Here is a 23,924-nt window from a genome sequence, read left to right on the forward strand (position 1 = left end):
AGAAAAGAACCCAGCTTCCCATCTTTCAAATGCACTGGCCAGAGTGGTGCGGGCAGCCCTGTTCCTACAACAGTGGCTGAGTAGCGTGTGTAACCCACACACCTTCTGGGTGTGGTGTTCTGTCCCATCTAGTGGCACTGAGACTACTTAGAGAGAGAGATAAAATGACTCTGCTCTACAGCCTTAGCTACCAGCCAGTTGGCTTTTAGCTCACACTGTAGAGGCTCATGCACTACGCTCCGGAGGTCCCCGGTTTGATCCTGCCTGCCAACAACCGGGGTCTGTCAGCATTACACAAGCAGCTCTGGTTGCTCCCCAGCCTAATGGGGGGATTCCTTTCCATTAATCCCCACACAGATCTCCACCCTCTCAGGCTGCATGCTGATCCCAGGATTTTAAAGTGCTCGTTGAAGGCTGAAATCCTTATTTGGTTTTCACTCAGGCAAAGCTCCCAGTGCAGTGACTGGGTCTCAGCCTCAATTGGCTCCTAGAGAACTTAGGCATAGATTAAATGCCTAAGAAATTCTATAGGACTTTTACCTCAGGGCTTAGTTGCGAGCTGGGACTGTCCCAAAGTGGGAAGAGCTGGGGACCAGGCTCCCGCTGGAACGGTGCCGCTCTGAAATGCCCATAAGGCAGGGCTGTGCTTTACAGAGACAATTGAGGAATTAGGTGTGCAAGGCGCTTTAATATAGGTCAACACATCCAGTCCCTGCACCGGACAGGGATTCCTCCGCCACCCCATTACCCTCTGGGGAGGTGTATTTGTGATGACCAGACTCTTCGGCGCTTGATTGAGATGTGCTATAAGGTCTCGAATTAAAATGAAAGCACAGTGAGGGAGTCACATTCTTCTCCTCCTTGCTGAGATCAGCAGAAGAGCCATACGAAGCTCCCCCAGCTCTAGAAATTTCTCCAGTGAGTTGCTATGGAAGGAAAAAGCAAGAACTTGGGCTTGCTCTTGTTCTATAATAAAATCTCTCTATTTTATTGCCGGAGAAGCAAACTGTGCACCGTTTGCTGGTTTCTTTGTCTGTTTCCTCGACCCGGAGCAGGCAGGTGATGGGCTTATGCACTTGTCTTCCTTCCGTCCAGCCCTCGGTGTTAATCACTAAGTGCAAATAAGGCAAAGCAGAGCTCTTCACCCAGGGCAGCTTGTGCAGATTCGTCGCTCACTTGTTTTGACTGCATCCCAAACCAACTGGAAAAGCACAGTCGAGGGTTGTGTGCCTGGAACGCGTGCGGCTGAATCGCTGTCGGAAGCCACAAGAAAAGAGTTCCCTTGTTTCAGAGATGCATTCCTTCTGCAATAAACAGGGAGGACAAGGTTAGAACAACAAACTCCAGCCGTTAACCCACCCAGAAAACAAGTCCAGGAGCCTTTTAAATCTCCTCCACCGTCACGGAACCCTGAGTTCATGTTGTGGTTTGGCTTGGGTTGTGTCCTGTCTGGCTCCAACATCTGTTTCCGTGTCATATTTTGGGAGCTCGGAGGGGAGGAGAGCAGCTGCCAGGAAATGCAGGAAAGGACGGGGAAACCAAGTACATTCAACTCTTTTTAGCCAGGGTCTTTGACTATTAAACCGATCCTCAGTAAGTACTAACTAATGTATCGTGTAGTACGATAACCGCTTTCTGTAGCTTTGCCTTAATCAAAAGTTTCAAAGAGAAATCTGATTGGCTCCAGAAAGCATGACTTCGGTGACATCTCCAGCACCTCCCAAGCTGAGCTCAGCATTGGGGTTTGCAGCTTTGACATCTTTACTCTCATGCATGAGGCTAGGAACAAATTGCTATCACTGTATGTGTTTCATTGTCAGCCATTGCACCACACAGCTAGTTGTGTGGCGCCCAGCTGCCTTGTTCTATAAATTCCCCTCCATACCCATCCTCTGCCACAATCCCTTGCATCTTCTTCCTCTTGTTTTGCCGGTCAGCCTGACTTCTTTCAATTTGTCAAGATTCGCTTCTTAATATTCTCCAGCCCCAAAGCTGCCCCTCTTCAGCTCTGTCCTCTGCTCCCTTTGGTCTCCAAATTTCACACCCATTCCAAGCAGTGCTAATGCCAAATGAGAGCTCACTAGCAGCCTGACACATGCCTGCCCTTGGAAATCTTTCTAAATCACAGCAGTATGGAACCGGCCAACACGAGTCTTTTCTGCGTATTTTTGGAATGCTCACCTCTTTCACACTCGGCATTGTCCCATGTTTCACCTCCTCATTACTGATTGTTGTTCTTCAATAATAGGTCTTGTATGTCCTATAGAATGCCTAGGTCCAGGACATAAACACCAAGCAAGGAGAATTGTTTAGGATGCTCCATAGCAGTATAACAAGACAAAATCAAATGGAAATGAGCAAAGGAGAATTGACATTAAGATCTATAAAGACTATGGAGTAGTCTTCCAAGGGATGTGATGGATGCACCTTCTTTTTTTCATACATTCATAGATTTTAAGGCCAAAAGGGACCATGTGATCATGTGACCATGTGAGCGTCTAGTCAACACAGGCCCTAGGACTTCACTGTATTAATTCCTGCTTCAAGTCCAATAGTTGTAGTTGAACTACAGCAGATCTTTAAGAATAATATCCAATCTTCATTTAAAAATGTCCAATGATGGAGAATGCACCACACCCCTGGGGAAGCTGTTTCAGTGATTAATTATCCTCACTGTTTAAAAATTGCACCGTATTTCTACTCTGAATTTGCCTAGCTTCAACTTCCAGACCTTGACTCTTGTTACACCTTTGTCAGCTAGACTAAAAAACCCTCTATCGTCAAATGTCTTTCATGCAGTTTGCGGTGTTGTTGTAGCCCTGTCCATCCAAAGATATTAGAGACAAGGTGGGTGAGGTAATATTTTTATTAGCCCAGCTTCTGTTGGTGAAAGAGACACGCTTTTGAGCTACCCAGAACTCTGACCTGAAGAAGGTCTCTGTCTAGCTCCAAAGTGGGTCTCTTTCACCAACAGAAGTTGGTCTAATAAAAGACATCACCTCACTCACCTTGTCTCCCTGCTCCCCATGTGCGTATTTATAGACTGTGAACAAGTCACCCTTTAACTTCTTCTTTGATAAGCTAAACAGACTAAGCTCCTTAACTCTTTCACTAAGGCATGTTTTCCAATCCTTCAATCATTCTCATGGCTCTTCTCTGAACCCTCTTCACATTTCTCAACATCCTTCAGCATGAAGTCATTTCAAATGAGACTGGACATAGCACTGGAGAGGATAAATTGCAGAGAACAATCCTACATCGGCCCCTGTTGACCTCACAAATGTTTATCCACAGTGATTTCATAGATTCAGTTCAATGGATATACATGAATCAGTCTATAGCTGCCTTGAACCAGCCACTGCCTGTGTTATAGATGGGTTGAAGTGGGGAAATTGGCTTTTCTGCACAAACTGGTGGACTGATGCACCATCCAGGGAAGGTGCAGTCCTGCTCCAAACGGATACACTGCTCCCTACTGCTCCTCGGGGCTTTCCTTCTTAGCAAAAGGTAAAGCAACTCAAAACCAGAACATTTCAAACCATGCTTTCTCTGCTGACAGGTGGTGACAGGAGGTGGTGACGCCACTGTTGCTGTGTGGGATGTGGAGACGGGGGCCAAACGCCTCCTCATAAACAATGCCCATGGGAAGGAAGAGATTACATGCATGGCCCTTGACAACTCCCAGCACAGGCTCATTACGGCAGCAAGGAATGGGACCATAAAGGTTTGTTCACTGAAACAGAATAGAGCTGCTCTTCCGACAAAATTCCTTTGACGCTTTCTTCATTTCCAGAATACAGAGTTGGGAGCGGGTGATTCCCCCACCTTGCCTGAAGTACAGCCCGCACAAGCTGTAGCAGGTCAAAATGTAGCCCCTTTTCTGGTGTCTGGCTGTATTCACAAAAACAACTCAGCACAAAATCTCTGAGCTTTGGCTGTTCACAGGGTTCCTCCCCTAAGTATGCTCAGTTCACAGCTGAGGTCCTCTCTCTAGAGTGACATTCCCACCTCCCTCAAGTCATCTGCCCCGGTGAGTCAGCAGAACACACTTAACGAGCTCACCATTTGCTATCAGAGTGGGATTTTCAGTCAGACACTGTCAGTTCACTACAGTGGCTTTAGATATGGATAGACATAAAGTACCATGGTGCTTGTACTGTGTATATTAAAAGCCTTTATAACAATCATTGCAAAGCTCCGATGACTCTACATAGTGTGACAATTAGCATATAGCCCAAGCTGCAATATTCTGCTCTGGAATTGGATAGGAACTTCTCTGAAGTTTTCAGTTGTGATCAGAACTTAGTTTTGGTTCAGCTCATCTTTAGTCTGCTCTTTGAGACCGAGACTTCATTTATCATCTTTTTGTGCCTTTCCTTGCCCTTCTGACACCAGGCACCATAGCTGAGGGGCCGGACAAGATAAGGCTAACATTGTGGGTGGATAAAAGTAAATATATTTTCTTTTGAGCAGGTCTGGCATATTCAGACTGGCCACAACTTGCACCAACTGGAGGTAGTGGAAGAAGCTGAAGTCACGGGACTTGTAGCTTTGCGGGATCAATCATTGCTTACAGTGGGATGGAATCAGAAAATCGTCCTTTATGATTTCTGTGAACCCGAGGTGCGTAAAGAAGGAGGAATGGAATGGGAATAGCCACCTGTTAAAAAGCAAGGTACTTGTTGTTGATTGTGTTTAAACGAACAAGACGGTTCCTTCTGTTACACCCATAGAAGTGACATTAGAGTAAGTGGGTAAAAACCATTGAAGTCAGAGGAAACCACATCTGCTTACATCAACACTGAATTTGCCCCTGTACGTCTTATTAATCAAATTAGTAAAACCTGAGCTTTATTCTGTTCTCCGCTGTTTGTAGGCCCTGTATGTTACTGCGCATCCTTCTTGGAAGGGCGGGCAGCTGCACAAAGAGGACATCCTGACTGTGGACTATTGTCCTTCTCTTGGGCTCCTTGCTTCAGCCAGCTTCGATGGAGAAATTATCATGTGGGATGTGGAATCCCAGAGTGTGTATCTCTACCTCAGACAGGCTCAGCCCGAAAGGTACAATTTTCTTGTAATGACTTATGGTGAGTTATTCATTAAACTGTGGGCGGGGGAAGTAATGTGCTTCGCTCAGGCGTTACAGAGTTGCTTCGTTTCCAAGTTACACCTTTTTTTTTTCCTTCTAACAAACAGCATGAAAAGGAGAGGGCATTTTTATTAGAGCCTTGCTGCTTAAAATATTGGTGTCTCATTTCCCTGCAACATGCTGCTTGATTATCTTCCTTATCATGATTAAGCTGCTGGGTTTGGGTGGTGGTGGAGGTGGTGGTGGTGGTATTATTATTTATTTATTAATAAATTTAAAAACCAGGCGCTTGACACTAAAGAATCTGCATTGCTGTCTCTATTTGAGATCATCTCAGCATGCTGGGCAAACTGTGAAGATGTCTCACAAAATGTAAGCACCATCCTAAGCACTATTAATGTTTGCAAGGTGCTTTGAAGATGACAGGTGGCTATAGCCGTGATGAGCATTAGCATAACTGCATGGGGCCTGCAGGTTTGAATGGTGAACGCACACGGGCCGCTGGCATGTTTAAATCCCTTGGAGCAGCTGCTCAGCAGGTTAGAGTGTCTTAGCACCGCTGACTGCAATGGAGCTGTGACCGTTCACACCATCAGAGGATCTGCCCCACGGAGGGGAAATGGGGCCCAATCCTGCGTGACATGGATGTTGACAAGAATTTTGAGAGTAGATGGTTTGCAGGATTGGGTCCATTAAATTTAAGCCAGTCTTTATGGGGTTGGTCAACACTGTATAGGGTTAAAAGGCACCGTGCATCCACGGGAGTAACAACCTCCTTTCTACCCCTCCATTGGCTAGACCCAGACCTCGTGCACCCACTTCCTGCCCCCTGAGCAGCACCTGATTGAGAAGGGGTGGGGAATGGCTGAAGCCCTAGTTCCAGCCTCAATGTAGCAGCTGAGCCAGAGCGGGGCGGGTGTTGCAATTTGCTGCAAATATAGACCGGCACTGTGCGGAGATCAGCAGGACCCAGCCTCAACAGGGAATGCGGAATCTGACCCTTAATAAACACACAGGGCCTGCCTCTCCACGCAGTTACAGCAGTGGGACTTCATCTTCCATTCCTGCCCTGGCGCAGTGTAAAAATCTGCCAATGGGCCAGGTCCAAAGCTCCCTGACGTCGGTGGGGAGACATGTATCTGCTTCAATGGCCCGGTGTTTCCAGTGGTGTGGGATAATGAACTATTACTGGGCTGATAGGGACACCGAGGAGAATTACACCCTTTGCAAAGGTTTTGAACAGGAGCCAAATGCAGTTCTTCCCCCGGGTTTAGGAATATCAGCCCCGTGAGACGAAACGCCCCACCAGAGCCCCCAGCTGTGGAGACATTTGCCACTGAGCAAAAAATGGCAAACGTCTTTGAAATATATACCAGCTAGACCTCAGTCCTGCCATGAGCTCCAGGTGGGCAGGCCCCTGAGATGGTACAGAGTCTCGCTGACTTCAGTCAGGCTCTTCACGGGCACAGCAGTTCATCCACATGCCGCCCTTTGCAGGTTCAGGACCTGTTGGTTGGTTCAGATCAACTTTGACTTCTTGCTCTCAGCACTCTGATGCCTGTAGATCAAGCTTTGAAGACAATGCAGAGCTTTGTTGGATGTTTGGCAGCCAATACATACAGTCAGTTATTTAGTTGGGGGTTCTCCTATAGAAATTGGCATGAATAGTTAAATAAAAACAATTAAATGTGGGGGGGGGGGCGTTAGTTTATGTCTGTGTGAAGAAAGCAACCACAGGAAAAGCTTAGTATTCACAAATGCAACCTTATTTATAGTCCCGGGCCTTTCCCCTCCTTTCCAATGGGAATAACTAGCCTTCAAAAAAAAGTTGGGTGTTTTGACCTGCCAGGTGGACTTTAAAGAAAATAAAGGGTTAGGGATGGTCTGAACATCTTCTTCACTGAATTTTAGGTCACATCCTCCAGTGGATAAACTACTCTTTCTCCAGCATCGATCCCTGGATGGTGTTTCAAAAGACAGTGCAATCCTTGTGAGCTCTGATGCTGGGAACCTTCGCTGGTGGAGCGTCCTTGCAGAACAACGGGAATTTGGTAAGATTTACCTGTGAAAGTCATGGTAACTTCAGCTAGATGTTCAGATCCTGGCGGCCTGTGGAGAAGGCTCACTGAAGTCAGTGGGAGTTTTGCTATTAATTTCAATAGGGAGCAGGTGTTAAGGGCTTGTTACTGCTTAACTAGCGACCTGGAGGTGTGAGTGTCTCCTCCAGCCCCCTTGGTCCATGGGCCAATAAACCATGAGGATGTGGCAGAAACAGCTTGGTTTGGTGCTAGAGAAACAAGGGAGACATCTCCATCTAACCTGACGTAATTAGTCCTGGATTGTACGCTGTTTCTTTTCCTTCCCAGCCTCTCCGTGTCTCATGCCCAACCCATGTTAGAGAAGGGCATTTGTCTTCTGGCTAGCTGTTCTTTTCCTGCAGCCCACAGTCAGGAATCCAGGAGTACGGAGTCTTCTAGCTAGCTGGCTTCTTCTGCAGCCTGTACTCCATAAATGGGCTTCTGGAGCGCGGGGGTCTGGTGGTCTCTTCCTGCAGGCGAATTCATCCCCTAGTGTTTGGAGCCCGAATGTTTCCCCTGAAATGCTTTGGTTGGTGACCTATCCAACCTATTCCTAAAGCTGATGCTAATTCCTAAAGCTTCTCCCCTGGGTGTAGGTACTCCACTTCCCCGAGAGGCAGTAGCTATGTCAGCGAGAGAAGGGAGTTCGCTCGGTATAACTGCGTTGCTCAGGGGTGTAGATTTTCCACAAGCTGGACCAACGTAGTTATACCGACATAAGTTTGTCGTGTAGACCAGGGCTAAGGCCATGTCTACACTAGACAGCTTACAGCGGCACAGCTGTCCCGATGCCGCTGTAAGATCTCCCATGTAGCTGCTCTGTGCCGAGATGAGAGCTCTCTCCCACTGACATAGCCCTGTCCACACCAGTGCTTCTGTCGGTGTCACTTGTGTCACTCAGGGGTGTTTTTTCACACCCCCGAGTGACATAAGTTATACCGACAAAAGTGCTAGTGTAGACACAGCTTAGTGTTAAAGGCCTTGCAGCTAGCATCTGACTGTGAAATCTGGATTGTAATTAAACTGATCTGTATTCATTGGTGTGTGCTGATCTTTAACATGGGAGACTTTAATCACCCTGATATCTGCTGGGAGAGCAATACAGCGGTGCATAGGCAATCCAGGAAATTTTTGGAAAGTGTAGGGGACAATTTCCTGGTGCAAGTGCTGGAGGAACCAACTAGGGGCAAAGCTTTTCTTGACCTGCTGCTCACAAACAGGGAAGAACTAGTAGGGGAAGCAAAAGTGGATGGGAACCTGGGAGGCAGTGACCATGAGATGGTCGAGTTCAGGATCCTGACACAAGGAAGAAAGGAGAGCAGCAGAATACGGACCCTGGACTTCAGAAAAGCAGACTTTGACTCCCTCAGGGAACAGATGGGCAGGATCCCCTGGGAGAATAACATGAAGGGCAAAGGGGTCCAGGAGAGCTGGCTGTATTTTAAAGAATCCTTATTGAGGTTGCAGGAACAAACCATCCCGATGTGTAGAAAGAATAGTAAATATGGCAGGCGACCAGCTTGGCTAAACAGTGAAATCCTTGCTGATCTTAAACGCAAAAAAGAGGCTTATAAGGAGTGGAAGATTGGACAAATGACCAGGGAGGAGTATAAAAATATTGCTCAGGCGTGCAGGAGTGAAATCAGGAAGGCCAAATCACACTTGGAGTTGCAGTTAGCAAGAGATGTTAAGAGTAACAAGAAGGGTTTCTTCAGGTATGTTAGCAACAAGAAGAAAATCAAGGAAAGTGTGGGCCCCTTACTGAATGAGGGAGGCAACCTAGTGACCGAGGATGTGGAAAAAGCTAATGTACTCAATGATTTTTTTGCCTCTGTCTTCACGCACAAGGTCAGCTCCCAGATTGCTGCACTGGGCAGTACAGCATGGGAAGAAGGTGACCAACCCTCTGTGGAGAAAGAAGTGGTTCGGGACTATTTAGAAAAACTGGACGTGCACAAGTCCATGGGGCCGGATGCGCTGCATCCGAGGGTGCTAAAGGAGTTGGCGGGTGAGATTGCAGAGCCATTAGCCATTATTTTTGAAAACTCATGGCGATCGGGGGAGGTCCCAGATGACTGGAAAAAGGCTAATGTAGTGCCCATCTTTAAAAAAGGGAAGAAGGAGGATCCGGGGAACTACAGGCCAGTCAGCCTCACCTCAGTCCCTGGAAAAATCATGGAGCAGGTCCTCAAGGAATCAATTATGAAACATTTAGAGGAGAGGAAAGTGATCAGGAACAGTCAGCATGGATTCACAAAGGGGAAGTCGTGCCTGACTAACCTAATTGCCTTCTATGATGAGATAACTGGCTCTGTGGATGAGGGGAAAGCAGTGGATGTGTTATTTCTTGACTTTAGCAAAGCTTTTGATACTGTCTCCCACAGTATTCTTGCCACCAAGTTAAAGAAGTATGGGCTGGATGAATGGACTGTAAGGTGGATAGAAAGCTGGCTAGATCGTCGGGCTCAACGGGTAGTGATCAATGGCTCCATGTCTAGTTGGCAGCCAGTTTCAAGTGGAGTGCCCCAAGGGTCGGTCCTGGGGCCGGTTTTGTTTAATATCTTTATTAATGATCTGGAGGATGGTGTGGACTGCACTCTCAGCAAGTTTGCAGATGACACTAAACTAGGAGGCGTGGTAGATACACTAGAGGGTAGGGATCGGATACAGAGGGACCTAGACAAATTAGAGGATTGGGCAGAAAAAAACCTGATGAGGTTCAACAAGGACAAGTGCAGAGTCCTGCACTTAGGACGGAAGAATCCCATGCACTGCTACAGACTAGGGACCGAATGGCTAGGTAGCAGTTCTGCTGAAAAGGACCTAGGGGTCACAGTGGATATGAAGCTGGATATGAGTCAACAGTGTGCTCTTGTTGCCAAGAAGGCTAACGGCATTTTGGGCTGTATAAGTAGGGGCATTGCCAGCAGATCGAGGAACGTGATCGTTCCCCTTTATTCGACATTGGTGAGGCCTCATCTGGAATACTGTGTCCAGTTTTGGTCCCCACACTACAAGAAGGATGTGGAAAAATTGGAAAGAGTCCAGCGGAGGGCAACAAAAATGATTAGGGGTCTGGAGCACATGACTTATGAGGAGAGGCTGAGAGAACTGGGATTGTTTAGTCTCCAGAAGAGAAGAATGAGGGGGGATTTGATAGCAGCCTTCAACTACCTGAAGGGGGGTTCCAAAGAGGATGGAGCTCGGCTGTTCTCAGTGGTGGCAGATGACAGAACAAGGAGCAATGGTCTCAAGTTGCAGTGGGGGAGGTCCAGGTTGGATATCAGGAAAAACTATTTCACTAGGAGGGTGGTGAAACACTGGAATGCGTTACCTAGGGAGGTGGTGGAGTCTCCTTCCTTGGAGGTTTTTAAGGCCCGGCTTGACAAAGCCCTGGCTGGGATGATTTAGCTGGGAATTGGTCCTGCTTTGAGCAGGGGGTTGGACTAGATGACCTCTTGAGGTCCCTTCCAACTCTGATATTCTATGATTCTATGATTAACTGATCTGTTGTTCCAGAAATTCTCTCTCAACGGGATTCTGGCAACATATGCTATAACCATAGTCCTACTGAGAGACATAAGATGTTATTGGACCAAATTGTGATCCCTTTAGAATTAAAAGCACATCCATCAACTTCATTGGAATGAGGATTTGGCCCAAAGAGCCAAACTCTTCCCTGGTCTAACTGCAGGGATGTATCTGATGCTTATTTATTCTCTCTCCTCCCTATCGTACCAATATTCCAGTTATTGGAACTTCAGATACTGGCACTAAGAACAATTGGAAAATGTATGTTATTTACAAAAACCAAAATGCTAGCTAAATAGAAACGCTTCCAAACATGACACGAGAAAAGCTTTAAAAACAGGATATTCAAACCCTTTCTCGTGGGAAATGTATTTTCCCAGTGACTAGGGTTGGGTTTTGTTTTGTTTTGTTTTTTTCAGTGCCCCACTTCAGTATCCCTGTGGGGGGGGGGAAAAAAACTACAAAACCGAAAATCAAAGAGCAAGCCTTAAGCTAACTCCAGGAAACGTGCAAGAAATTACCATGCAAAAAGACACAGAAGTGCTATTCAATGCCCAGCCACACTCACTAAAACAGATCATTTTAGCTAAGCATCAAAGGGAGGAGAGTTCATGGGTGGGAAACGGCAATCCAGGCACAGCAATTGTACGTGGGGAGCTCTTACCGAAAATGAAACCCAGTGCAGCTGGGGAATTTCCATCCGTGTTGACTACCAGTAACAGTGAGTCAAACAGACACGCAGAGGGCAAAATTCTGGCCCCATTGAAGTCAATGGCTAAACTCCCATTAATTTCAGGAGGATCAGGATTTTGCACAGAGACACTAAGGATACGTCTACATAGCTTCTGGGAGGTGTGATTCCTGGGGCGGGTAGACATACACGTGCCAGCTTTGCTCAATCCAGCACCTAACAGTAGTGTGGCTACAGAGGCACAGGGAGTCACTCGGGCTAGCTGCCCAAGTACTGTCCTGCCCAATCTCCTGGGTACATCCTCAGGCTAAGCCCCGCCCCCGCAGTGCGATTTTTAGGTACTATCTCAAGCAGAAATGGTGCATGTTATGTCCACCTGCACTGGGAATCGCACCTCCCAGCTGCTCGGGCCAATATTTTCTAAAGTAGCCCTTGATTTTGGGGTACAGCCATGAGAGGCCGTACAAGATGCTGAGCTTCCGTTCCATGAAAAACGTTGAGGTTTCACAATTTGTTTTTGTTCCACTGTCACGGAGTGTGGGGGAGTCAGGGCCCTGCATCCCCCACTTCCTGCGATTCACCGTGACTCTCAGCCAGCCAGTAAAACAGAAGGTTTATTAGACGACAGGAACACAGTCCCAAGCAGGGCTTGTAGGTACAACCAGGGCCCCTCAGCCAGGTCCCTCTGTGGGGCAAGGATCTTAGACCCCAGACTTGGGGTTCCCTGCCTCTTCCCAGCTAGCCCAAAACTGAAACCAAAAACCCCTCCAGCAGGCTCTCTCCCCCTCCTTCTCTCCTCCTCTCCCTTTGTCCAGTTTCCCGGGCAAAGGTGTTGACTCGCCCCACCCCCCTTCCTGACTCAGGTTCAGGTACGGTCCCTCACCTAAAGTCATCCCCTGCTCTCCCACCCCCCATGCAGACAGTCCCAGTAAAACTAAATGACATTCCCAGGTCAATCCACCCCGCTCCCTACTGCGTCACATCCACATCAGGACAAAACTGAGAGCTTTCAAAATTTCCCACACAAAAACAAGAGAGAGAGAGAGAGAATCCCCAGAATAGCCAACCGCCCAGTGGTTCAGACACTCACCTGGATCTCCTACATACCAGGCGTGTGTCCCAACCACACTAGAGAGTCCTTCTGTCTATAGATAACTCCTGCTAGAGCTGCTCCGCTTTGTATAAATAACTAAATATTTATTGGGACAAAGAGAGAGAGAATCTATAGCCCAGTGGTTCAGATGCTCACCTGGCATGTTGGAGACCTCGATTCAAGTCTCTGCTCCAAAGCCACGTGTCTCACATCCCAGGTGAGTATCCCACCATACTGGTCATTCTGGAGTGGGTCCCATGCTCTCTGCCAAATGCCAATGTGAATAACTGTCCAAAAAAACTCCAACATTTCAACTGAAGGAAATATTACTCTCTTTAAGGGGAAACAAGAAGAACTGTTACTCAGTGGTGTTGGCACAGAGTGGCTGCCAGATTCCAGCCCAGAGATGGCTGCATTTCAGTAGTGGGTGACTAATTTTATATATGCAAGCACATTGGTATTCTTCTAGCTAACAGGTGTGTCTATAGATATAAGGTATTAAATATAGCATCTGTTTATTATAACAGATGTGATACAGTGTGCGGAGGCTTGTGCTGCCAATGTGACTCTAATGGTGCAGAAGAGAGGCCTTTTCCTGTGTTAAAAATAGCTGCCGTGTGACAGAGTTAGAAGGGGAACAAAGAATTTTCATCCTCTCTTCAGTGAAGTGCTGCTGAAGGGCTACCTAATGAAGCCACTTTCCACAGTGTCAGTGTAATAGGCTGCTCTAAGGACCATGTTATTTCTCTGTTTCTTTATTTAGCTAAAGGATGTCAGGTCCATTTAGGCCCAAAATTTAGGAGTTTTTTTTTTTCACACAAAAAATGAAGATCAGTAGAAATGTGGCCATGGTTTTTAATTCAGTCCGTGAAATTGAATGGGGGCTGTTTGGGAGCATTGTATATAACATTCCCCTGCCGTCTTTGCAACCCAAGCATTGTAGCATTTTACCTGTACACGAGACCCAAAAAGTGAAGCTAACAGCAACCACCAGAAAGGTAAGTGAAACTAACTAGTCTGCTTCATTGTTCAAGCTGAATGAAGTTCAAGAATAAAAATGAACAGTATTGTGCTGATAATGGAAGCAGATTTCAATAACTCTTGCTGTTTTGATTATTTTAAGTGATACTAATAACACAGAGGAGGAACTTTTAAAAAAATACGGTAGCATATGCTCTTTGAACCTGACAGAGTTCCTGGAAGGTTTAGGGTAAGATTTTCAAAAATGCCTATGTCCTATTTTCATGAGTGACAGAGGACTTAGGAAATCAATGGGAGTTAGGTGCCGAAATACCTTTGGGGATATGGGGCTTAGGCACTTATTATTTATTTGTATTACCTTAGTGCCCAGGAGCCCGAGTCATGGTCCAGGATCTCACTGTGCCAGGTGCTGTGCAAACACAGAACAAAAAGATGCTCCCTGACCCTGGGGGTTTACAGTCTAAGGGCAGGTCTACACTACCTGGTGGATCAGCGGGTAACGATCACTCTATCAGGGGTCGATTTATCGCGTCTAGTCTAGATGTGATAAATCAATCCCCGAGCGCTCTCCCGTCAACTCCGGTACTCCACCATCGCAAGAGGCGCAAGCGGAGTCGACGGAGGAGTGTCAGCAGTCGACTCAGTGCCGTGAAGACGCCACGGTAAGTAGACCTAAATACATCGACTTCAGCTATGCTATTCTCGTAGCTGAAGTTGCATAACTTAGGTCGATTCCCGCCTCCCCCCAGTGTAGACCAGGGCTAAGTAGACATTTGAGTCTCATTGAAATCAATGGAGCTTAGGTTCCTAAGTGCCAATGTCGCTTTTAAAAATGGGATGTCGGCTCCTAAGTCACTTCAGCACTTTTGAAAATGTTACCCTCCATCCTCTCTTGTTGTTTCAGGTTTTTATTATGCCCCAGCTAAAGAGGATGCGTCTGTGACTGGATTGTCAGCCAATCAAATGAACAGTGTTCTTGTATCTGGAGACACATGTGGATTCATCCAGGTTTGGGACATTTCAGATTATGGGCTGTCCCCTAGAACTCAGGTAAATCTTGATGCTTCATTCTCAGTATATGGAAAGGGCCTTGGCATGTAGGGACAAAGCAATTCACCGGGTTACCATGTTCATGTGCGTTGTTAGTTCTTTCCTAATTATCCCCAGTGAGTTCATGTCCATGGGGCTTCACTTGCCAAGGGCATTGCTTACTTCCTTGAGCAAGAGAACATCAGGCATCTTTTTAATGTCTCTGGCAGGCATTAGGCAAACTTGAATAGGTACTTCCAAAGTCTCCATTATCCATCTTAGGGCTTTCTTCCACGCCACCCTTTATTCCTGGAGCTGTCATTCTCTCCTGGTGAGCCAAATGACCTCCAAACGTGTCTTCAAAACTAGCAATGGGCCTGAAATCACTGAATCCAAACCCCAGTGCCCTAGACTGGGGCAAAATCCATAGATGATGGAACGAGCGGTGCTGGGGGTGCCACCGCACCCCCCGGCTTGAAGTGGCTTCCATTATATACAGGGTTTACAGTTTGGTTCAATGGCTCTCAGCACCCCCACTATACAAATTGTTCCAGCACCCCGGCAGAATCCAGATCCAAATTTTATGACTTGGTTCAATCCCTATTTTCTCGTTTTCTGCCCAGGTCATTCAATGATAACTCAACAAGCATAGTTTAGGTTTTTATGAACTGGGGTGTGTGTGGGTGTGGGTGTGTGGGTGGGTGGGATCAGAACTTCCCAGCTGTTTGTCATAGGAACTACACTGCTCACAGTTTGCAGAGATTTACATGTACATCAGCTGGCAAAGACCCGAACTTTTAATTTCAGGAAAACAGATATTCTGTTGCCACTAGCGCAGATGCCATGAAGTTCTGAGTAGCCCTGGTGTGCAGCAGAATGACAAATGTTTTTGGTGCTCGTGGAATTGTTACAATATATTTGCTAAAATATCCGCATCCTTGAAAGTTTAGCCATCTGTCTGACAGGTGTGCTGTATTTTCTGTCTGATTTAGGCTGTCAGATCCTTAGGGCAGGGAACACTTTTTCCTCTGGTTTTGCTCAGCCTCATCATCCCAACAAGACATTGTCAGTTCACAATAAACAATAATATTTAAGTAAAGAGCCTGCCTACGACTAGATGTGATTCACTGAGTTACCAGAGGCTCCCTTTGAGGAAATGTGATCATAGAATATCAGAGTTGGAAGGGACCTCAGGAGGTCATCTACTTTGTGTTTAAGATCCCTCAGATCTTAACACATGCACACTTTCAAGCACATACATGCCCAGCCCATCCGGCTACTACCACCATTTCATGTGGCTAAGCCCTTCCCACAGGTCAGGACACGGATATTTTTGTGCCGTGGTGTCTGAATAAGAGAAGCCTGACCGTGAGTTGGTGACTTCACAGAAGTCTGGAAGAAAAGTTCCAGAAGTTTCAGTGACAACCAATAGTAGCTACAGTAGCTTGAGAATTATCCATTGGTTTGGAATCACGAGACCAGACTCTGAAGTGAAGTAAGCTGCTGCCAGGAGCTTCATGGGAAGGGTTTAGTTACAGTTACCCCGTCATTTATCAGTCCTATTGTTCAGCAAGCCTCTGGACCATCTAGCCATCACCCAGAAAGCCTGGTAGGAGCTATTGTTTGTTAGTGGTGAGAGTCATTCACAATTTACCAAGGATGGTGGTGAATTCTCCATCACTGACCATTTTAAAATCAAGATTAGGTGTTTTTCCTTTGAGATCTGCTCTAGGAATTACTTTGAGGAAGTTCTCTGGCCTGCATTAGACTGGAGGTCAGACTAGATGATCACAATGGTTCCTTCTGGCCTTGGACTCTATGAATCTACTCAAACGTTTCACCAGGTGGTTAATGTTCCCAAACCACCGAGATGTTCTCAGCATGTTCTAACCCTTCATCACCCATGAATAACGTAAGGAACACATTACTATTCACATTTCAAGGCCTCAGCGCTCTGTGGTTGCTGTTCTTCCCCAATTAGCTTGTCAGTCCTACTGACTATTGATACAGAACTGCAGATTAGAGGCCTCTCTCTATATATATATATATGTATGTAAATATCTGAGATCAGGACAGCTCTACTGGCCAAAGGGATCGGTGGGGAAAGCTCAGTACATCTAAGCCATATGGCTCCCGTTACCAGAGAACCATTTTACAGAGGGGGAACTGAGACACAGAGAGACTTGCCCAGGCTCCCACAGGAAGACATTGTTGAAGCAGGGAATTGGTCCTGAGGCCCAAGCTAATGCTCTAACCACCAGTCCATTCTTCCTGAACAGGAACTCTTGGGGTTTCCCTGAACTTCTAGTTTGTAAGCATGAACTTTGGCCATGGTAGTTTGTAGCATCACCATCTTAAATATGGCCTTCAGGCATCCCCCCAAATATGTCTGCTACATTCACTCTACGTCTCTGGCAGGAAAGCAAAGACCGTTGATTTCTTTGGATGGACTCCATGATTTAAAAAAACCTTTATGGAGAAAATCGGAGAGACAAAAGGCCATGTTGCCTGCAAAAAAATAAAATTAGTTCAGCTCAGCCTCTAATGTGCTCCTTTCTTGCTGACTCAGCTAATAATATGAGCTAAGCACCAGGATTGCTTCCCTTACAAATCTCCAATGCTGGGGCTTATAGACACAGCACGTGCAGAAAGCAAGTGATACAATTATCCAGCCTGCTAAGTAAACAAGTTACTTGGAGCAATAAGCATCTTACTAACACCACAGCTGGAGTATTCCACGGAGCCAGTCACATAGTGTTATTAACAATGATCTATACAGTACATACAATACATACAGTGCGCTAGGTGTTTTACAGAACAAATTCCTGATCCCATATGTGAAGTCAACTAATAGCAGAGAGGAGAAAGGTGGGAAGGGCAGTTGGAGGGTTATCATGCTGAGATCATAGTTACTTCAGGTTCACTGCGTACATGTCCCAGTGGTGCGGCTGTCCATGTGTTCGCTTTTTAACTTCACCCTTGTCTCCCTCACTCATCCTAATTAAGCCCAAGGCAGTCTCGCCTGAATAAGGACAAAAGATTGGGCTCATTATTCTCCATTTTCAAAGGTAATGAGGAGATTCATTCTGGAAGCAGGGACTGGTCACTGCTTTGAAAATTCATATTAGCCGCTGGGAGCATTCCGTTTTTCCTGTCTTCCTTTTCTAATTAGATGATGAGATTGGGTGTGAAATGTTTCGTTAATCCATGCCAAGTGTATCGGACACAAGGGCAAAGGCTGAATCTCTTCCGGATAATTAGCCAGGAATGAATACAGGATGGTTTTTGTGCTGATGGTTTTAGGATGATAAAATACAGAAAAAAATCTGTTATACAACTCCTCCCCCTTTATCTAAGATAGGTCAGACCCAAGGAAATTCATCACTCACATGAATAACCCCACTTCTTACCTGAAGCCTTATTGACCTGGATCAATCCCACAGCCTAGGTTCCATTCCTGTGACGTGGATTCTGCTTTCTCTGTTGGGATTTTTTTATGGTTGTGATTAGTGGCCAACTACCTGAGTCTCTTTCTCTTGTGTCCATTGTTCCAGGGCTCTCTGGAAAAGCCTCCCTTACTGTGTAGCTGGAGAGCCCATAACAGCACTGTGGTGAGTGTCGAGCACTTCATGTTCGGTTCAGATTCATTCATTCTGAGCGGCTCCTCGGACAGAAGCGCCAGACTGTGGACCCCAGACGGGAAATTTGTGGGAACCTTTGGGCAGGAAAAGAGATGGGACTTGAAAAATCCATCAACATTTGCCCACCCCAAGTAAGTTTCCAGACCTGGATCACTTCTAAAGCTACTTCTGGGATGAATTTCTGAGAACATGTTACCCCTCCTCTGCCCCCAGGGCATCTCATTGTCACGACCAATGCTTGCCTAGCAAGAAATTCAAATCGATACTGACCTGGACAGTCTGAAGGGCAAGGCTGGCCCTGGGATTTGTGGAGTCTGTACTAAGTCATATGTGTGGGGGAACTCAGTTGGCCTTGGCTAACGGGCACAATGCCGATTGTGGGAGGGGCTGGTTTGTCAGCTGGGCAGGTCTGGCTGGGGTGCTTCCCATTAAGGGATTGAAGGAGAGCTTGGGCAGCTACAGGGGATGAAGGTGCAAGTTGCTAAGAGCCTTTTTGCTTCTATTATATGTAAATTCTTATGTAATCTCATCCCCGTGGGTGCCTGGGGTGACATTAGGGCTCATCCTTTTTGGCTCCAGATGATCCTTCCCATCTTTTGGGATCTTCTCCCCAGCACCCTTCCTGTATCATAGATGCAAAATGATAAAGTTCTCTCCTCCCTTCTTCATCACTGTTGACCTGTAACCGCTGGCCTGGTGCAAGATTAAATTATATATCATGTGCGAAGGCGTATGAAAATGCTTTAATTTTAATGTTAAGGCTGTTCGAGCTGTGATGCACATAGAGTCTGTATAACAGCTATGGTAGGCTTGGCAAGTGTGGGATAGTTTTGATATTAGAGAGACAAGGTGGGTGAGGTAATATTTTTTATTGGACTAATTTCTGTTGGTGAAAGAGACGAGCTTCCAAGCTACACTCAGCTCTTCCTCAGGTCTGGGGAAGGGACTCAGAGTGTCAGAGCTGACTGAATACAAGATGGAACAGATTGTTTCGCATAAGTGGTTAACACATATTCTAAAGGAGTTGTTCAAGGTGACATGGCCCATTACCACCGTGCAGTCATCTGACCAAAAGGAGTGTCAGAATAAGCCATAAATCCAGTGTCTTTATTACAACTGATTTTTAGCATCTAACGAAGATTGAATTTAAGCTCCCCGGCTCATCTTTTGAAGGCGTTGTGTAGGTTTCCTTTGAGGACAAGGACTGAGGTCAGAGAGGGATTGCTCATTTTGAGGGAAGCGTTGGCCCATGGGCGACAGGATGTTTTTGTCTTTTATCATTTTTCTGTGTGAGTTCATTCGAGAGCGTTGTGATTGTCTGGGTTCACCCACATAGTTGTTACTGGGGCATTTGTGCACTGGATGAGTACGCCATGTATTGTGATAGGCAAGTGTAGGACCCAGGAATCCGGAAAGGTGTGTTGTGGGGGAATGTCGATCATTGCAGCAGTGGGTTTTGCATCTGTTGTTCTGGCAGGGTCCGGTGCCCCTTTGCGTTGGTGGGTCTGTGGGGAGTTTGCTTCTGATGATGAGCTTGGTGAGGTTGGGGGATTGTTTGAAGGCCAGAAGAAAGGGTTCCGGAAATATTTCTTTCCAGATGGGGTCCCTATTGAGAAAGGATTGTAATTGTTTAATGATACCCCGTATGGGTTTCAGTGTGGGGTGGTAGGTGACAATTAGGGGTGTGCAGTAGGAGTGGGGGTTAACAATAGTTTTGTTAATTAGCCTACGTATCAAAGGTGTTAGAATGCCTGCCTAACTAAGGTTCTAGGATGTAGCCACAGCACATCCTGGGGGGTGTGGGAGAGCTATGAGAAGATTAATACAGAAAATCTCCTGCTTAAATAAGCCGGAAAATGAGAGGATGCTCTGCAGATGTGATGACCTGCTGAGGAGAGCTCTACTAGGGTAGGTGAGAAAATCCTCTTTCATCAGCTTGATCCCACAGTGTCAGTTAAACTCAGTTGAGTTAATCTTACTCTCCCCTCTCTCTCTCCAATCATGAGCTTGACATAAAAACCTTGAGATTATTAAAATGATACATTCGGGGTTCTTTCAATTTGCCTTTTTGTACTGGCACCTTTAAAGGTTCACATTTTCAACCTTTTCTCCTCAACCACGAGGACTAGAAACTTACTGTTTTTTAATGGAAGATGAGATTATTATGTAATCATATGACTCCAGGAGCTGGTGCTTTGGGGGAAACAAAGAAAAATCATGAAATCAACCATGAGCATTGGCAACACTTGTCCCCCTGAAAGCATCTCCCTGACACCCTTTACTCTTCTCCTACTGCTGCTGATGCTCAAGAGTCATCTACACAAAGGGTTTTGTGGGGGCAAAAATTTCCCACTGTTGCTCACATCCGTGCCATTCCCCTCGTGTTAACTGAAGTGGAAGCACTGGCAAGGTGGTATTTTTAACAAGAAGTCTGCTCTCAGAGCAAGTCAAAATGACACTGCATTCAAAACACCAATGGCTGTGGGGGCCATGCACATAGTAAGGCTCTCTACAAGAAAGGAGCTGCAGCTGTGTTAGCTGCAGAGGGAAATGTTTGCCGGAGAAGCTCAGTACAGACACACCCACGGGCTGCATGCTGGCTGAAAGGCACCTGAGTCCAGAATGGGGAAAAAGCCATCATTGCGAAGCTTTACGGATTTGTGCTTTTGATTTAAAATTCTCTCTGGAATTCCCATACTCCCATACTGAGTCACCTCAGTAATTCTTGTTTCAACTGCATGCCCCCTGCCGGCCTTGCCCAAGAAACTATGGCCCCCTACAGTATTTCTGTTGCTGATTCCTGGAATAATCTACATTCAGAGTCTTCTCCAAAGGCAAGGCAGATGCTCTATAAATCTAGTCCTTGTACAGGGTATGTTCAGTAAACCAGCAACTGGGAGGAACATGCGAGGAAGTAGCAAAAGTAAATCTTTTTTGAAAATTTTGCATGTGCAAGCAACAGACCCGTACCTTTCAAATGTGCTCCCAACTAAAGTCGCTGAAGATTTGTCAACTAATTACACTGGGCTAGAACTAGAGGTGAAGCGAATAAACACTGTTCATTTGAAGCAGACGGGAGCTCTGAAAAGGTTATCAGATGCTTTGTAAATTACTTGAGTCCAGCTTTTCTTAATAGCCACAGTTCTAAACAGTGTTTCGTAAAGTTCCAGATTTTTCAATCTCCCTCCAGTCCCCGAAAGCAGCAGAGGATTCAGATCAACAATGTTCACCAAAGTCAGGCCTATTGTACTAAGTTCTCCCAGTTTCTTTCCACAAATCCAATTGTTTCACCCAGAAGCAAAAGCATTGTGTTCACAAAGGAAAAGTCAGATAGAAAAAATGATACCAAAGAAGCTTTGGACAAACCTACCCTGTGAGTTGGGATTCATTCTTTCATAGCCAAACAAAATTAATTTCCACTCACAGCAAAAGAGTAAATAAAGATCTGTGTCTAGCTGATATTAAGAAGGCCTAATTATTCTACAGATACTATAATTTTTGGAAGACAATCATCTCACTGATATTATTGATAAACATCCATGACCTTTCCAGATGACTAATCAAATATTAATTAACCCGAGAGGAAAACTAGCGATATTAAGGTTTTACAAGGAAGCATTAGTTGACCAAAGAGGGTTAATTGGAAATTTAACAGAAGTCCTTTTTCTTCCATTTTAAAGAACTAATGGGTAAAGAGAATATCACATGGGATGCACTTATTAGACAAGTCAGTATGTACTTTGGGACTAGGAAAAAGGAAATTGTAATGTTTGTGTGTTTTGAGACGTTCAGATCAGAGACTACCTGAGAGTCAATAGTTAGTAAGTGCTTGAACCTGGCAAGTAAAGAATGTGCATCTCTTATAACGGTGTCACCTCTGATCAAGAGAGATTTGTCCAGCATCTGAGCGCAAACTTCTGCAGCCATAAGAATATCTCCTTCAGGAAACTGTCACACAGCATGGCAGTGCTACTGGGAGAATGAAGCGTAATTATTTATTTCTCTTACAAAATCTGATGGAGTGACTGTTTCTCTCTAAGTTTTGTCTGTGACCTGAAAACTGTGGCCCAAACACTACTCTCAGTTACCCTGATGTAAATCCAGAGTGATCCGACTGAAATTAGCAGAGTCACTCTGGATTTTCACACCCGTGTAACTGAGCCCACAACTTGAGCCGTTGACTGTTACTGTTAGAGAAGATAGTGTTTAATTGTCCGATGCTGGGAGAAAGAAACAGAAAGAAGTGAAATAATTCTTGACTTACTGGACTGACATTGAGTCAACACCGTCTACGCTACTGCGGTAAGTCAACCTAAGTTACGCTACTCCAGCTACGGGAATAACGTAGCTGGAGTCGACGTAGCTTAGGTCGACTTACTGTGGTGTCTACACCATGCTGGGTCGACAGGAGATGCTTTCCCATCAATCTACCTTCCTCCTCTCGTTCCTGTTGGAGTACTGGAGTCTGCCGTCGATTTAGCGGGTCTTCACTAAACCCGCTAAATTGACCCCCGGTGCATCGATCGCAGCAGTGTCGATCCTGCGGTAGTGTAGACATAGCCTGAATCAGGAAGAATAAGAATCACAGCAATTGTCCTAGGATAGATTAGGAGTATGCTGGGCACTAATAGGGACAGAAACAGAGAGGTCAAAAGCCGCTTAACCCTTGATGCTAGTGAATAGGATTCTCTTCTGAGCATGCAGGATTTAGTGGGACTCCTTAGTGCTGCTGATGAGGTTCAAAGTATAACTAGATACCCACAAGAATTGAATTTGGTGCAACAGTTACTAAAACTTATATGGTGACCATCAGAGCACAGCATATTGGATCAACACTGCTCTATGAGTTTGAGAGTTCAATGAATTCAGCAGAGAGTTCTTTGTGTGGACCTTGATCTCAACCTTGAAACAATCCAACCTGAGCCCACCAGAAGGTTTAGCTGACTCTTGTACAAACCCACACTCCCCGTGGTCACACAGTACAAGATACAAGCTAACATAAATCAGGAAATGCATAATGAAGTATGAAATACATTCTTTGGGATCTCAGCTCAAGAGGAGCGTGCTTCAGTTGTTTTCCCATATATATTTCATTGCGTTTTGGTATTGCATGTCCACATCCTCAAAATCTACAGCAAATTTGAGCTCTTTTTAAAAAAACAAAACAAGTGGTTGCACATGCAATGAGCACTTTTCTAAACTCGATAACCAGGCCATTTTTAACTTTGTTTTTTTTCCCCAAAATACCCTCTGCTTTACTACCCACACGTACCCACACTGAAGAGAAATAGCCCTGCAAAATGTAAGGGTGTCTAAATAATAACAAAAACCCAGAGCCTCATCAACTCCCACCCAGGAATGCCAAATGGCTTCAGAAACCACAAACATCTATTTTTTAGCCTTTTGTAATCTTGCATCTTAAAAATGACATGAATGTACTTTTCCCTCCCCACCCTCCTCAACTGTATTCAGAAAACATTTCTCTCTGGCCATGTACGAGTACGTTTCAGGCCAAAGCAAAAGTTGGGGGAGATGGGAGGGAAGGTATGGTTACCCTAGAAAAATAGACATCTAATGGAAACACTGATTTTAAAAAGTTTTCCCTGATTGTAACCCCTAATGATGATCTCCACATTAATCACAGAAATTAGAGATTCAACACTCATCTCACTTGTCCAGTGTCTCTCCTGCTGGTGTAGACCTATTTCCTAGATTAAAATTGCCTGCCACTTGATGAGGCCTCTGCCACACCCAATGAAAGACTCTTTCACTATTTCATAAATCTCACTGC

General features: G+C 45.6%; 1 protein-coding gene across 1 annotated transcript in view; it reads left to right on the forward strand.

Annotated features, from left to right (window-relative positions):
* LOC128847951 (WD repeat-containing protein on Y chromosome-like) overlaps positions 1 to 23,924 on the forward strand; it is a 54,056-nt gene that overhangs the window by 15,505 nt on the left and 14,627 nt on the right. Inside the window, exons 11-16 of the mRNA XM_054047675.1 lie at positions 3,560 to 3,724; positions 4,474 to 4,623; positions 4,877 to 5,061; positions 7,001 to 7,140; positions 14,368 to 14,513; positions 18,047 to 18,264. Of these exons, the coding sequence (XP_053903650.1) occupies positions 3,560 to 3,724; positions 4,474 to 4,623; positions 4,877 to 5,061; positions 7,001 to 7,140; positions 14,368 to 14,513; positions 18,047 to 18,264 (1,004 nt within the window). The remainder of the gene's footprint in view (positions 1 to 3,559; positions 3,725 to 4,473; positions 4,624 to 4,876; positions 5,062 to 7,000; positions 7,141 to 14,367; positions 14,514 to 18,046; positions 18,265 to 23,924) is intronic.

Source organism: Malaclemys terrapin, chromosome 13 (assembly GCF_027887155.1).
Source record: "Malaclemys terrapin pileata isolate rMalTer1 chromosome 13, rMalTer1.hap1, whole genome shotgun sequence".
Lineage (NCBI taxonomy): Eukaryota > Metazoa > Chordata > Testudines > Emydidae > Malaclemys > Malaclemys terrapin.